The sequence below is a fragment of the Saccopteryx bilineata genome, chromosome 4 (genome assembly GCF_036850765.1).
Source record: "Saccopteryx bilineata isolate mSacBil1 chromosome 4, mSacBil1_pri_phased_curated, whole genome shotgun sequence".
Lineage (NCBI taxonomy): Eukaryota > Metazoa > Chordata > Mammalia > Chiroptera > Emballonuridae > Saccopteryx > Saccopteryx bilineata.
The window spans coordinates 182,421,635-182,436,480 of record NC_089493.1 but is presented as its reverse complement, the minus strand read 5'-3'; the positions used below and the strand labels follow the sequence as shown (position 1 = coordinate 182,436,480).

The 14,846-nt window shown below is 46.2% G+C and overlaps 1 protein-coding gene across 4 annotated transcripts in view; it reads left to right on the top strand.

The window, feature by feature from the left end:
* RNF145 (ring finger protein 145) overlaps positions 1–14,846 on the top strand; it is a 62,148-nt gene that overhangs the window by 31,754 nt on the left and 15,548 nt on the right. For all 4 annotated transcript variants that reach the window (XM_066273164.1, XM_066273166.1, XM_066273167.1 and 1 more), the window contains exons 5-6: positions 2,796–3,031; positions 5,892–6,067. In XM_066273164.1, the coding sequence (XP_066129261.1) occupies positions 2,796–3,031; positions 5,892–6,067 (412 nt within the window). The remainder of the gene's footprint in view (positions 1–2,795; positions 3,032–5,891; positions 6,068–14,846) is intronic.

The window sequence follows — 14,846 nt, the reverse complement described above, 5'->3', positions numbered from 1 at the left end:
TGGAAATCCTGTTAGTTGGATACGATTTCTGCCACATTGACGCCTAACCTTCCTATGGTTGTATTATCCCCCCCCTTTTATTTTATTCTATAAAATTTCCCAACTTCCAACACTTTTATTGTATTTTATTGTTACATATAATTAATATCCAGGAGCTTGTTCTTACGGAATGTTTCTTTTTCTAAGATTTTATTTATTTATTTTAGAGAGAGGAGGGTTGGGGGAGGAGTGGGAAGCATCAACCTGTAGTTGCTTGTTGTGTGTGCCTTGACCCGGCACGCCCAGGGCTTTGAACCAGCCACCTCAGTGTTCCAGGTGGACGCCCTGTCCACTGCATCACTTTAGGTCAGGCACTATGACACTCTTTTTTATTTCTTAAATATATTATTTATCTCTTTGATGCTTTCTTTTGTTCCTTGTAGTCTCTCCATTTCCTGAGATAGTTTTCTTTTTTTGGTTTGATCTTTATCTTTCATGGGACAGCAGTGTTTCTCAAACTTTGATTGGGATCACCTGGTTATTTAAAAAAAAATTTAAAAAAAATTATGAAAACTGATGCATAGGCCCCACGTAAGGCTGATCAAACCATATGTTTTATCTAAACACCTCGGAGTCCTTGACTGATCATTTGTATTAAAGTGAGTTATGAAGTTAGTGACTTGAATCTCTTTAGGGCTTACCAGCTGGTGTGAACACAGTTGATGTTCAAGGGGGACTGACTACTGTATTTGGAGGTCTTTTCACTTAGACTTGGTCGGTTTCCCTAAAGGGAAATCTTCCTTCCCCTCTAGGGGAAGCCAGTGTCAGTGACTAGGACTAGGTGGCAACAAATGTGGTAACAATATTTGGAGATCTAGAGAGATCCTATCTTTTGGGGTACAGACTTTTATTTTAATCCCCTCTTTTCATTTGGGTACCTCACCTGCGCTGGGTTGTGCGTGGCGTTCAGGGCATCTGTCCCAGCCTCCCCAGAGAGCACACTTTGTCTTCCTTGCGGGGGGGGGGGGGGGTGACGATGACGACTAGTGGCCTGGGTAAAACCTGTCATTGCCTCCTATCTCTGTTTTCTCTCCTATCAAATATTGTCGGCATCTCACTTGGTGACCTTTTGTCTTGGGTTTTCATTGTTACAGGTTTCCCCCTTTTTTATACCTTTATATATCTTTAAAGGCAAAAATTAATACTTTGTGGGAGAAAACACCACATGTGTTATAATTGGTAGGTTGTTAATAAATGTTTGGTTTTGTGTAAAAATGTGACCACTTTTGTATTCTTCTGACAATAATATGGATAGAACACAAACAAAAATCTCGAAGTATTTTGCTTCTCACCATTGGCAAGAAGGAAGAGAATTTGACTAAATGATTTTTTTTTGAGTGGGAGTGTCTAGGACTTCTAGATACCTTTTTTAAAAACTACCTTTTTTTTTTTTTTTTCTGTATTTTTCTGAAGCCGGAAACGAGGAGAGACAGACAGACTCCCGCATGCGCCCGACCGGGATCCACCCGGCACACCCACCAGGGGGCGATGCTCTGCCCCTCCGGGGCGTCGCTCTGCTGCGACTAGAGCCACCCCAGCGCCTGGGGCAGAGGCCAAGGAGCCATCCCCAGCGCCCGGGCTATCTTTGCTCCAGTGGAGCCTCGCTGTGGGAGGGGAAGAGAGAGACAGAGAGGAAGGAGAAGGGGAGGGGTGGAGAAGCAGATGGGCGCCTCTCCTGTGTGCCCCGGCCGGGAATCGAACCCGGGACTTCTGCACGCCAGGTGGACGCTTTACCACTGAGCCAACCGGCCAGGGCCAAAAAACTACCTTTTAATTATAGTTGAATGCAATGTTATATTAGCTTGATAAGTCCAGTACCCATCTGACACCATACTAAGTAATTTTAAATTAATCTGGAAGTTAAAACGTTCAAGAATTTCCAAGATATTCTGAGAGGAGCAGGGAAAGGAAACCTGTCCAGTCAGTGAAATGGAACAGGGTGGTACTGTCATCAGAGCGGAGCATTAAAAATATATAGATACTAAGTTCCCACACAGACTCAAATATACAAAAGATCTTAAAGTATACTTGGCACCTCAAATTAATTGAGGAAAGAATTAGATGATTCTAATAGCTAGTTTTGAAGTACCTGATTAAATATCTGGAAGAACAAACTTAGAGATATTTACTTTTTATCTTACTCTGAAATAAAATTTAAACGTATTAATTTTTAAATTAGACCTCTGTCTTTCTCTCTCTGTCTCCTTCCCTCCCTGCCTCCCTTCCTCTCTCTCTCTCTTTCTCTCTCTCTCTCTCTAAATTAATTATTGAGTCATGTGAGATGGTATGTGTGGTCCTGTCAAAGCAATCAAAGATCAAAAACTTGAGAATAAATCTTGTCACAGAGTGATCTCGGACAAGTAACTGTATCTCTTGGATTTTATGTTTTCTGCTATAAACCTGAAGAGTTAAATTGAGCACCTTTATAAAGGTGCTATATGTACGATAATGGTAACTGAATTATAATATTGAATTAGACATTTAAAAAACTTTCTGCATATTGTACATGCCATCTGGAATGTGGTGAAGACCAGTGGATATTTTTGTTGTTTTTTTCCAGATCCTTGGGAATTGCTGCTTAGAATCCATAGTGTGTGTGAATATGTAATTATGGTCAGATGAAGTTAAAATTTGATCTGAGAGACCCTAATTAGACATCTTCAAAAGCTCTGTTATCATCCTTTTTGACAGTGATCTTTGCTTTGATTTTGTGGATACCCAGCCTCAAAATGGAATGCCTTCTGCTCCCCTTCTAGGTCAGTTGGTGGTGTGCACTCTTTGCTCCTGTGTCATGAAGACGAAGCAGATTTGGCTCTTTTCCGCTCACATGCTCCCTCTGCTAGCACGACTCTGCCTTGTTCCTCTGGAGACAATTGTTATTATCAACAAATTTGCTATGATTTTTACTGGATTGGAAGTCCTCTATTTTCTTGGATCTAATCTTTTAGTACCATATAACCTTGCTAAGTCTGCATACAGAGAATTGGTTCAGGTAAGACTGACAACCACACACAGGTAAACAAAAGTATACATAAGTATTATGTATATTAAAGATTTAGTTCACTTTTATTTAATAGTCCTGGTCGTGGTAACATCCTGTTTGATGGTTTTAAGATAGCAACTGTTATGAACAGTTCTGCGATTCTTTGTTAGGAAGTTCTGTTGAGAGGCAGGAAAGGGAAGTGATGTTTCTGGATTTTCACTCTGGTGCTGCTCTTACTAGCTGTGTAACCTGGGGATAGCCACTTACCTTCGCTTATCCATAAAATGGAGCTAATAATAGCAGTTCCACTTAATTCATAGGGTTGCTGTGAAATTTAAATGAGTTCAGTGCCAGGCAGACAAAATGTTTCAGTATGTATTAACTTTTAATGGAGACAAAAATAATATAGGATTGAAAACCTGGAGGTCAAGTTCTTTTTTCCCCCCTAGTGATAGTCCTACTGTGACTGCAGTCTTTTCCCTGTTTGCCTAATTTGTTTAAACTGAGAAGTTAAACAGTTTGGGGCCATGATGTGGTGGAATTTGTTTATGAATAGTACTTAACCTGAGTGGCCTACCGTGCTTCTGCCTCCTACTTTTTTCGGACTTTGCTCTGACACATTTTTCCCAGACATAAATGATAGGTATTCAGGAGATAAAGACTTACATTTGATTTAATCAAGTTGGAGTGGGCATTGTCTTCTCCCTCTGGACCATGTGTTCTGACCTTGTGGTCCAGGAAGCTCTCAGGTTGTCCAAACAGACTAAGTGAAGCAGGTGGTTTTGTTGTGGCTCCAGAGGCAGGCTTCCCGGAAAAATTTTCCTAATCTCTTGGCCTTAGTCTAATTCTTTCTTCTTTCTTTGTCTTATGCAATATTGGGCAATTCCTGAAGTAGATCTTCCAAAGAAGAGGTTATTTTCGCTGTCTTCGTGAAAAGCTGCTTCAAGGAGGAAGGGTTGTGGCTGTATTCAGATAAAGAATGACAAATTTAATTTGTGAATTTTTTTTTCTTTTCCTTTATTTATTTATTTTTTTTGTATTTTTCTGAAGCTGGAAACGGGGAGAGACAGTCAGACAGACTCCCGCATGCGCCCGACCGGGATCCACTTGGCACGCCCACCAGGGGCGATGCTCTGCCCCTCTGGGGGGTCGCTCTGCCACGACCAGAGCCACTCTAGCGCCTGGGGCAGAGGCCAAGGAGCCATCCCCAGCGCCCGGGCCATCTTTTTGCTCCAATGGAGCCTTGGCTGTGGTAGGGGAAGAGAGAGACAGAGAGGAAGGGGGGGGGGGTGGAGAAGCAGATAGGCACTTCTCCTATGTGCCCTGGCCGGGAATCAAACCCGGGTCCCCCGCACGCCAGGCCGACGCTCTACCGCTGAGCCAACTGGCCAGGGCCTGAATTTTTTTCTTTGAATTCAGTTTGTGGAGCTGTCCTAGTTTGTAAGAAATGGCAGATACGGAGTATTAATGGGATACTGTTTATTTAATCACCATAAGGACAATACCTCCATTTTTCAGTATTATGCTTACCTTTTTGGTTGTTAAGATTCACACATCACTTGGTGTTGGAGTTGACAGTACATTATAACTTGTGAAGTTTGTGACCTTGAAAGAATTTGATGACAAGAAATGAAAACTGTCAGGTTTTTTAGTGTGGTCTGTTTCATGAATGGAAAAGAGAAAAAGTATTCTTTGCTTCTCAATGATTGGGTAACTGCTGATAGTAATTTTACAGTTAGTTGAGAAATCCCCCCCCCTCCAGTATTTTCTAGTTGGGGAAAGAGGCTAATCTTAACTAGATTTTAGAAAAAGCATTTGAATTACAGATAAAAAAATAAATTTAAAATAACCTGAAAGTCAGTTATTTTAACTGAATACTTACACATCTTTACCTGCCTAGAGAGATTCTAATTAGAATCCAGAACAACTTGCAAGTCCCGTATGCGTTTTACTTTAAGATCTTCACGGTTTCTTGAAACATCACATCGAGAGTTCCGGCAAGACTGGTCTATTGTGTAGGTTAGAACGTGTGTGTATGTGTGTAGCCTGCCTGGGAGTTCTCTGTTGTGTTACCAGGGTCTGGTCTCTAGCTTAGTAACGCCAGAAACTTGGTTACATTTCCGCTAGTAGGCTAACTGATTATGAGAATCGATTGCATGAGAGATTGTTTTATAAACTAGAAAGCCAATTTATTGGCTTAAAATAGGTTAATAAACTTTTTTTAGGTGTGCCTTGTTGCCTGATATTAATGCACTTGGCAAATCAAATTAAGAAATGTTGCTTGATAAATACACAGTAGGAGCAAAGGGGAAAACTTGCTAATTTTCTTTGCCTCGCATTAGAGTAATGCTCTCCAGTGATTATTCTGTCTTTCATCAAACTATTTCTCATCTATGACATTCCTGGAAAAACTCTGAAAAATGTATCCTTTTACATTTCATTCTTTCCTAGTCTCCAGCAATATTGCATCATTCATGCTAGTGCTGATCGTTTTGATTAGATACGCGTAGGTTTCCCAAGTCTCCTGGCGTTGCCTCCGTTGTGTTCCACTGTGCATGTGACTTTACCCCTGAACTGTTAGGGCAGATGACTGTTGCTATTTGATGAGTGTGTGTCAGTTGTTAATAATAATACAAAATCAGTAAATTTTTTCACTTGAGCTGTTCATTGATTGCTTCAGTACATTTTTAAAAACATGCTATTTGCTAACTATAGCTATAGAGAGCTAACTTGAAAGATTTTATCTGAAACAGTCTTGCAATAACAGCGATTCCATTCTTCTCTGTAAGTACTTTAGAATAAACTCTTGTTTTTAAAGGTGTTTATTGATGCCATATAAGATGTTTTCCTATCTTGTTTTCTTGATCAGGTAGTGGAGGTCTATGGCCTTCTAGCCTTGGGAATGTCCCTGTGGAATCAGCTGGTGGTCCCTGTGCTTTTCATGGTTTTCTGGCTCGTCTTATTCGCTCTTCAGATTTACTCCTATTTCAGCACCCGAGATCAGCCTGCGTCACGGGAGAGGCTGCTTTTCCTTTTCTTGACAAGGTAATTAATGAGAGCGCGTGAGACTGCACATGGCCTTAGGAAGGGAGAGCTTTGATACGGGAATAAGTGTTGCAAATTAACTTTTATCAGTCATATTATACTGCTTCATATTCAATTAAGATAGGATTTTCATTAGGAGGCTGCCAGGTGTGGTGATGCAGGGAGGTGTTGATATATTTAGCTGCAGTGTGGACCTAAGCACAGCAAGTGATTTGTGAAAAGGTACGTAGCGAATTGTAAAACCATCTTTTCAATTTTAAGTTAAATGATTGGGTCAATAAAAGAAAAATGTGTTACTAAAAACTATTATTTATTGAGTTTTTAATATGGAACAGCCACACTAAACACTTTTTCTTCACGCTTACTCCTTTCCACAACCCTGAGAGCCAGGTGTCTTTGTTAGCATTCCCTTTCTATAGCTGTGGAGACTGGGCCAGGTCACCGGGTGATGTTAGCAGTCCCTTTCTATAGCTGTGGAGACTGGGCCAGGTCACCGGGTGATGTTAGCAGTCCCTTTCTATAGCTGTGGAGACAGACCAGGTCACCGGGTGATGTTAGCAGTCCCTTTCTATAGTTGTGGAGACTGGGCCAGGTCACCGGGTGATGTTAGCAGTCCCTTTCTATAGCCGTGGAGACTGGACCAGGTCACCAGGTGATGTTAGCATTCCCTTTCTATAGCTGTGGAGACTGGGCCAGGTCACCAGGTGATGTTAGCAGTCCCTTTCTATAGCTTTGGAGACGGATCAGGTCACCGGGTGATGTTAGCAGTCCCTTTCTATAGCTATGGAGACGAACCAGGTCACCGGGTGATGTTAGCAGTCCCTTTCTATAGCTGTGGAGACGGACCAGGTCATCGGATGATGTTAGCAGTCCCTTTCTATAGCTGTGGAGACTGGGCCAGGTCACCAGGTGATGTTAGCAGTCCCTTTCTATAGCTGTGGAGACTGGGCCAGGTCACCAGGTGATGTTAGCAGTCCCTTTCTATAGCCGTGTAGACTGGGCCAGGTCACCAGGTGATGTTAGCAGTCCCTTTCTATAGCTGTGGAGACTGGACCAGGTCACCGGGTGATGTTAGCAGTCCCTTTCTATAGCTGTGGAGATGGACCAGGTCACCGGGTGATGTTAGCAGTCCCTTTCTATAGCTGTAGAGACTGGACCAGGTCACCGGGTGATGTTAGCAGTCCCTTTCTATAGCTGTGGAGATGGACCAGGTTACCGGGTGATGTTAGCAGTCCCTTTCTATAGCTATGGAGACGAACCAGCTCACCGGGTGATGTTAGCAGTCCCTTTCTATAGCTGTGGAGACGGACCAGGTCACCGGATGATGTTAGCAGTCCCTTTCTATAGCTGTGGAGACTGGGCCAGGTCACCAGGTGATGTTAGCAGTCCCTTTCTATAGCTGTGGAGACTGGGCCAGGTCACCAGGTGATGTTAGCAGTCCCTTTCTATAGCCGTGTAGACTGGGCCAGGTCACCAGGTGATGTTAGCAGTCCCTTTCTATAGCTGTGGAGACTGGACCAGGTCACCGGGTGATGTTAGCAGTCCCTTTCTATAGCTGTGGAGATGGACCAGGTCACCGGGTGATGTTAGCAGTCCCTTTCTATAGCTGTAGAGACTGGACCAGGTCACCGGGTGATGTTAGCAGTCCCTTTCTATAGCTGTGGAGATGGACCAGGTTACCGGGTGATGTTAGCAGTCCCTTTCTATAGCCGTGGAGACTGGACCAGGTCACCGGGTGATGTTAGCAGTCCCTTTCCATAGCTGTGGAGACGGACCAGGTCACCGGGTGATGTTAGCAGTCCCTTTCTATAGCTGTGGAGATGGACCAGGTCACCGGGTGATGTTAGCAGTCCCTTTCTATAGCTGTGGAGACTGGGCCAGGTCACCAGGTGATGTTAGCAGTCCCTTTCTATAGCTGTGGAGACGGACCAGGTCACCGGGTGATGTTAGCAGTCCCTTTCTATAGCTTTGGAGATGGACCAGGTCACCGGGTGATGTTAGCAGTCCCTTTCTATAGCTGTGGAGACGGACCAGGTCACCGGGTGATGTTAGCAGTCCCTCTCTATAGCTGTGGAGACTGGACCAGGCCACCGGGTGATGTTAGCAGTCCCTTTCTATAGCTGTGGAGACTGGGCCAGGTCACCGGGTGATGTTAGCAGTCCCTTTCTATAGCTGTGGAGACTGGGCCATGTCTCCGGGTGATGTTAGCAGTCCCTTTCTATAGCTGTGGAGATGGACCAGGTCGCCGGGTAATGTTAGCAGTCCCTCTCTGTAGCTGTGGAGACTGGGCCAGGTCACCAGGTGATGTTAGCAGTCCCTTTCTATAGCTGTGGAGATGGACCAGGTCACCAGGTGATGTTAGCAGTCCCTTTCTATAGCTGTGGAGACTGGGCCATGTCACCGGGTGATGTTAGCAGTCCCTTTCTATAGCCGTGGAGATGGACCAGGTCACCGGGTGATGTTAGCAGTCCCTTTCTATAGCTGTGGAGACTGGGCCAGGTCACCGGGTGATGTTAGCAGTCCCTTTCTATAGCTGTGGAGATGGATCAGGTCACCAGGTGATGTTAGCAGTCCCTTTCTATAGCTGTGCAGATGGATCAGGTAACCAGGTGATGTTAGCAGTCCCTTTCTATAAGCTGTGGAGATGGATCAAGTCACCAGGTGATGTTAGCAGTCCCTTTCTATAGCTGTGGAGACTGGGCCAGGTCACCGGGTGATGTTAGCAGTCCCTTTCTATAGCTGTGGAGACTGGGCCAGGTCACCGGGTGATGTTAGCAGTCCCTTTCTATAGCTGTGGAGACTGGACCAGGTCACCGGGTGATGTTAGCAGTCCCTTTCTATAGCTGTGGAGACGGACCAGGTCACCGGGTGATGTTAGCAGTCCCTTTCTATAGCTGTGGAGATGGACCAGGTCACCGGGTGATGTTAGCAGTTCCTTTCTATAGCTGTGGAGACTGGGCCAGGTCACCGGGTGATGTTAGCAGTCCCTTTCCATATCTGTGGAGACGGACCAGGTCACCGGGTGATGTTAGCAGTCCCTTTCTATAGCCGTGGAGACTGGGCCAGGTCACCGGGTGATGTTAGCAGTCCCTTTCTATACCTGTGGAGATGGACCAGGTCACCGGGTGATGTTAGCAGTCCCTTTCTATAGCTGTGGAGATGGACCAGGTCACCGGGTGATGTTAGCAGTCCCTTTCTATAGCTGTGGAGACTCGGCCAGGTCACCAGGTGATGTTAGCAGTCACTTTCTATAGCCGTGGAGACTGGGCCAGGTCACCAGGTGATGTTAGTCCCTTTCTATAGCTGTGGAGACTGGACCAGGTCACTGGGTGATGTTAGCAGTCCCTTTCTATAGCTGTGGAGACTCGGCCAGGTTACCAGGTGATGTTAGCAGTCACTTTCTATAGCCGTGGAGATGGACCAGGTCACCGGGTGATGTTAGCAGTCCCTTTCTATAGCTGTGGAGATGGATCAGGTCACCAGGTGATGTTAGCAGTCCCTTTCTATAGCTGTGCAGATGGATCAGGTAACCAGGTGATGTTAGCAGTCCCTTTCTATAGCTGTGGAGATGGATCAGGTCACCAGGTGATGTTAGCAGTCCCTTTTTATAGCTGTGGAGATGGACCAGGTCACCGGGTGACGTTAGCAGTCCCTTTCTATAGCTGTGGAGACTCGGCCAGGTCACCAGGTGATGTTAGCAGTCACTTTCTATAGCCGTGGAGATGGACCAGGTCACCGGGTGATGTTAGCAGTCCCTTTCTATAGCTGTGCAGATGGATCAGGTAACCAGGTGATGTTAGCAGTCCCTTTCTATAGCTGTGGAGATGGATCAGGTCACCAGGTGATGTTAGCAGTCCCTTTCTATAGCTGTGGAGACTGGGCCAGGTCACCGGGTGATGTTAGCAGTCCCTTTCTATAGCTGTGGAGACTGGGCCAGGTCACCGGGTGATGTTAGCAGTCCCTTTCTATAGTCGTGCAGACTGGGCCAGGTCACCGGGTGATGTTAGCAGTCCCTTTCTATAGCTGTGGAGACTGGACCAGGTCACCGGGTGATGTTAGCAGTCCCTTTCTATAGCTGTGGAGACTGGACCAGGTCACCGGGTGATGTTAGCAGTCCCTTTCTATAGCTGTGGAGACGGACCAGGTCACCGGGTGATGTTAGCAGTCCCTTTCTATAGCTGTGGAGATGGACCAGGTCACCGGGTGATGTTAGCAGTCCCTTTCCATATCTGTGGAGACGGACCAGGTCACCGGGTGATGTTAGCAGTCCCTTTCTATAGCCGTGGAGACTGGGCCAGGTCACCGGGTGATGTTAGCAGTCCCTTTCTATACCTGTGGAGACTGGACCAGGTAACCGGGGGATGTTAGCATTCCCTTTCTATAGCTGTGGAGATGGACCAGGTCACCGGGTGATGTTAGCAGTCCCTTTTTATAGCCGTGGAGACTGGACCAGGTCACCAGGTGATGTTAGCAGTCCCTTTCTATAGCTATGGAGACTGGACCAGGTCACCGGGTGATGTTAGCAGTCCCTTTCTATAGCTGTGGAGATGGACCAGGTCACCGGGTGATGTTAGCAGTCCCTTTCTATAGCTGTGGAGACTCGGCCAGGTCACCAGGTGATGTTAGCAGTCACTTTCTATAGCCGTGGAGACTGGGCCAGGACACCAGGTGATGTTAGTCCCTTTCTATAGCTGTGGAGACTGGACCAGGTCACTGGGTGATGTTAGCAGTCCCTTTTTATAGCTGTGGAGATGGACCAGGTCACCGGGTGATGTTAGCAGTCCCTTTCTATAGCTGTGGAGACTCGGCCAGGTCACCAGGTGATGTTAGCAGTCACTTTCTATAGCCGTGGAGACTGGGCCAGGTCACCAGGTGATGTTAGTCCCTTTCTATAGCTGTGGAGATGGACCAGGTCACCGGGTGGTGTTAGCAGTCCCTTTCTATAGCTGTGGAGAGTGGGCCAGGTTACCGGGTGATGTTAGCAGTCCCTTTCTATAGCCGTGGAGATGGACCAGGTCGCCGGGTGATGTTAGCAGTCCCTTTCTATAGCTGTGGAGTTGGGCCAGGTCACCAGGTGATGTTAGCAGTCCTTTTCTATAGCCGTGGAGAATGGGCCAGGTCACCGGGTGATGTTACCAGTCCCTTTCTATAGCTGTGGAGACTGGGCCAGGTCACCGGGTGATGTTAGCAGTCCCTTTCTATAGCTGTGGAGATGGACCAGGTCACCGGGTGATGTTAGCAGTCCCTTTCTATAGCTGTGGAGACGGGCCAGGTCACCAGGTGATGTTAGCAGTCCCTTTCTATAGCTGTGGAGACTGGGCCAGGTCACCAGGTGATGTTAGCAGTCCCTTTCTATAGCTGTGGTGATGGACCACGTCATCCGGTGATGTTAGCAGTCCCTTTCTATACCCGTGAAGATGGACCAGGTCACCGGGTGATGTTAACAGTCCCTTTCTATACCCGTCGAGATGGACCAGGTCACCGGGTGATGTTAGCAGTTCCTTTCTATAGCTGTGGAGACGGACCAGGTCACCGGGTGATGTTAGCAGTCCCTTTCTATAGCTGTGGAGACGGACCAGGTCACCGGGTGATGTTAGCAGTCCCTTTCTATAGCTGTGGAGACGGGCCAGGTCACCAGGTGATGTTAGCAGTCCCTTTCTATAGCTGTGGAGACTGGGCCAGGTCACCAGGTGATGTTATCAGTCCCTTTCTATAGCTGTGGTGATGGACCACGTCATCCGGTGATGTTAGCAGTCCCTTTCTATACCCGTGAAGATGGACCAGGTCACCGGGTGATGTTAACAGTCCCTTTCTATACCCGTCGAGATGGACCAGGTCACCGGGTGATGTTAGCAGTTCCTTTCTATAGCTGTGGAGACGGACCAGGTCACCGGGTGATGTTAGCAGTCCCTTTCTATAGCTGTGGAGACTGGGCCAGGTCACCAGGTGATGTTAGCAGTCCCTTTCTATAGCTGTGGAGACTGGACCAGGTCACCAGGTGACGCTGCCAAAAGTAGCAGCGCCCGCAGTGAAACCCATCTGAGCTCAAACCCTGTGCCGTGCTTGGGCGTGGTCACTTGCTCCCTTACTTTTAATGTTTGCTTCATTGAGATGGTCAAGTCATTGCTAAAATTGAGTATATTCTAGTACTTTCCTGTATTACCCCAAAGAACTCTTAAGACTTGGGTTTTAAGGTTTAGTACGAAAAAAATGTCTTCAGTCATTAGAGACCTTACGCACTTCACGGTCTTGGCTGGCGTGAAGAACAAATGCGTTGTTCCACCCTGCGTTGGAGTCCTGAGCCATCAGACTCTTGCACACGGTGCACATCTTTGCCCCCTGCCTCCTTGTCACTTTAAAGGGCAAGAACTCTGTCCTCCTGGAAAGTAAACAGGTGGGTGGGTCCTGAGTTTTAGTTAATAGAATCGTTTCTCAGCCATCCACAGTAATGGAACGCAGTGTACTAAGTGGTATAGGGGATGAGAAGTTTAAGACAAATTTACGTCCTTAAGGAGCACGTTATTTGTTAAGATTGAAAATGTTACACAAAATTAAATGTCATGGGGCAATACCTATCTTAACAAAAAAATAGAATGAACTTGCTCGTACTTTCTAAAAATAATACTTTTAAATAATGAGTTCTATAAACATGCAATAAATTGGTATCAAACATTTTAATTGCTTATTAACTAAGTTTTACTGCTGTTTACTTTCATGTAAAATACTATGGAGGTTTTATGTAGAATTTAAAAACAATCCAAAAAGTAACTGAATTGAAGAGAATGAGATAAAATTCTGTGGTTAGAATGTTAACCTTGCCTGACCTGTGGTGGCGCAGTGGATAAAGCATCGACCTGGAAATGCTGAGGTTGCTGGTTCAAAACCCTGGGCTTGCCTGGTCAAGGCACATATGGGAGTTGCTGCTTCCAGCTCCTCCCCCCTGTCTCTCTCTCCTCTCTCTCCCCCTCTCTCTCCTCTCTAAAATGAATAAATAAAATAAAATAAAAATTAAAAAAAAAAAAAATGTTAACCTACGTGTGGCACTGAGGGTGGTTATGTTTTAAGCCAGATTGTCACCTATTGTAAAGCACGATGGGATGAAATACAGCACAGTGGACTAAGTAGGCTCAACAGTCAGTAAGCTGTGGATGCATCTGGACTTGTTACAAAGTAAGAAAATAATCCTGAGACTGGAGATGAGGTTTAGATATATTGTCAAACTATTTTCTGTCTCTTTTTTTTTTTTTGGTACTTTTCTGAAGCTGGAAACGGGGAGAGACAGTCAGACAGACTCCCGCATGCGCCCGGATCCACCCGGCACGCCCGCCAGGGGTGAGGCTCTGCCCACCAGGGGGCGATGCTCTGCCCCTCCGGGGGCGTCGCTCTGCCGCCATCAGAGCCACTCTAGCGCCTGGGGCAGAGGCCAAGGAGCCATCCCCAGCACCCGGGCCATCTTTTGCTCCAATGGAGCCTTGGCTGCGGGAGGGGAAGAGAGAGACAGAGAGGAAGGAGGGGGTGGGGGTGGAGAAGCAAATGGGCACTTCTCCTATGTGCCCTGGCCGGGAATCGAACCCGGGTCCCCCACACGCCAGGTCGATGCTCTACCGCTGAGCCAACTGGCCAGGGCTCTCTCTTTTTTTAATACATAGGATAGCTTGCGCCTCAAAATAAGAATGCTTTATTTTGGTTTTTCTTTCTTTTATTAGAAATCAATTTTTTAAAAATTTATTGATTTTTTTTTTTTTTTTTTAGAAAGAGAGGAGGGGGCCCTGGTTTGGTTTTTTCAGTGGTAGAGCATATACCTGGTGTATAGCTGTCCCAGGTTCAGTTCCTGGTCAGGGCAGACAGGAGAAGTTACCATCTGCTTCAATACCCCTCCTCTCCTCTCCTCTCCCCTCCTTTCCCCCTCTCCCCCTCTCCCCCCCCCTCTCCTCCGCTCTGTCTTCCCCTCTTTCTGTCTTCCCTTCTCACAGCCATGGCTCCATTGTTTTGAGAACATCAGCCTTGGGCACTGAGAATGGCTTTGTGGAGCCTTTTCCTCAGGCGCTAAAAATGGCTCAGTTGCGAGCATCGGCCCCAGATGGGCAGGGCACCTGCTGCAACAGGGGGTTACTGGGTGGATCCTGGTTGGGGTGCATGTAGGAGTCTGTCTTTCTATCTCCCCTCCTCTCACTTGGAAAAGAAAGAAAAAAAGGGAGGGAGGAAGCGAAAGAGAGTGACAGGAGCATCTATCTGTTCTTGTTTGTGTGTATTGACCTGGGATTGAACCAGCAACCTCTGCGCTTCGGGACAATGCTCAGACCAACTGAACTATCCAGCCAGGTGCTTTAATTTGTTTTTTAATAGAGAAGTTCATATATGGCTTTTGGATTAATTTGTATCTCTGCAAGCCCCTTTCTTTGGCTTAAAAAATTTTTTTTTTTAATTTATTGATTTTAGAGAGAGAAGAAGGGAGAAAGAGAGACAGAAACATTAATCTGTTCCTGTATGTGCCCTGACCGGAGATCAAACCCGCTACCTTTGTGTATCAGATGATGCTTTAAGCATCCGAGCCACCTGGCCAGGGCACTCTTTGGCCTTTCTGATGGTCCTGTGCGCCAGGTTATATTTGTGTTGCATAACTTTTTTACAGAAAGGAGGATTGCAAGTTTACCAGAACACTGACTAAACAAACTAACAAAAAAGCACACACAAACTTACTGGAAGACAAAAAGAAGGCTCTTTTGTGGCTACAAAATAGAAACTAACATCAATAAAATGTCTCATTGAAGAGAGAGGG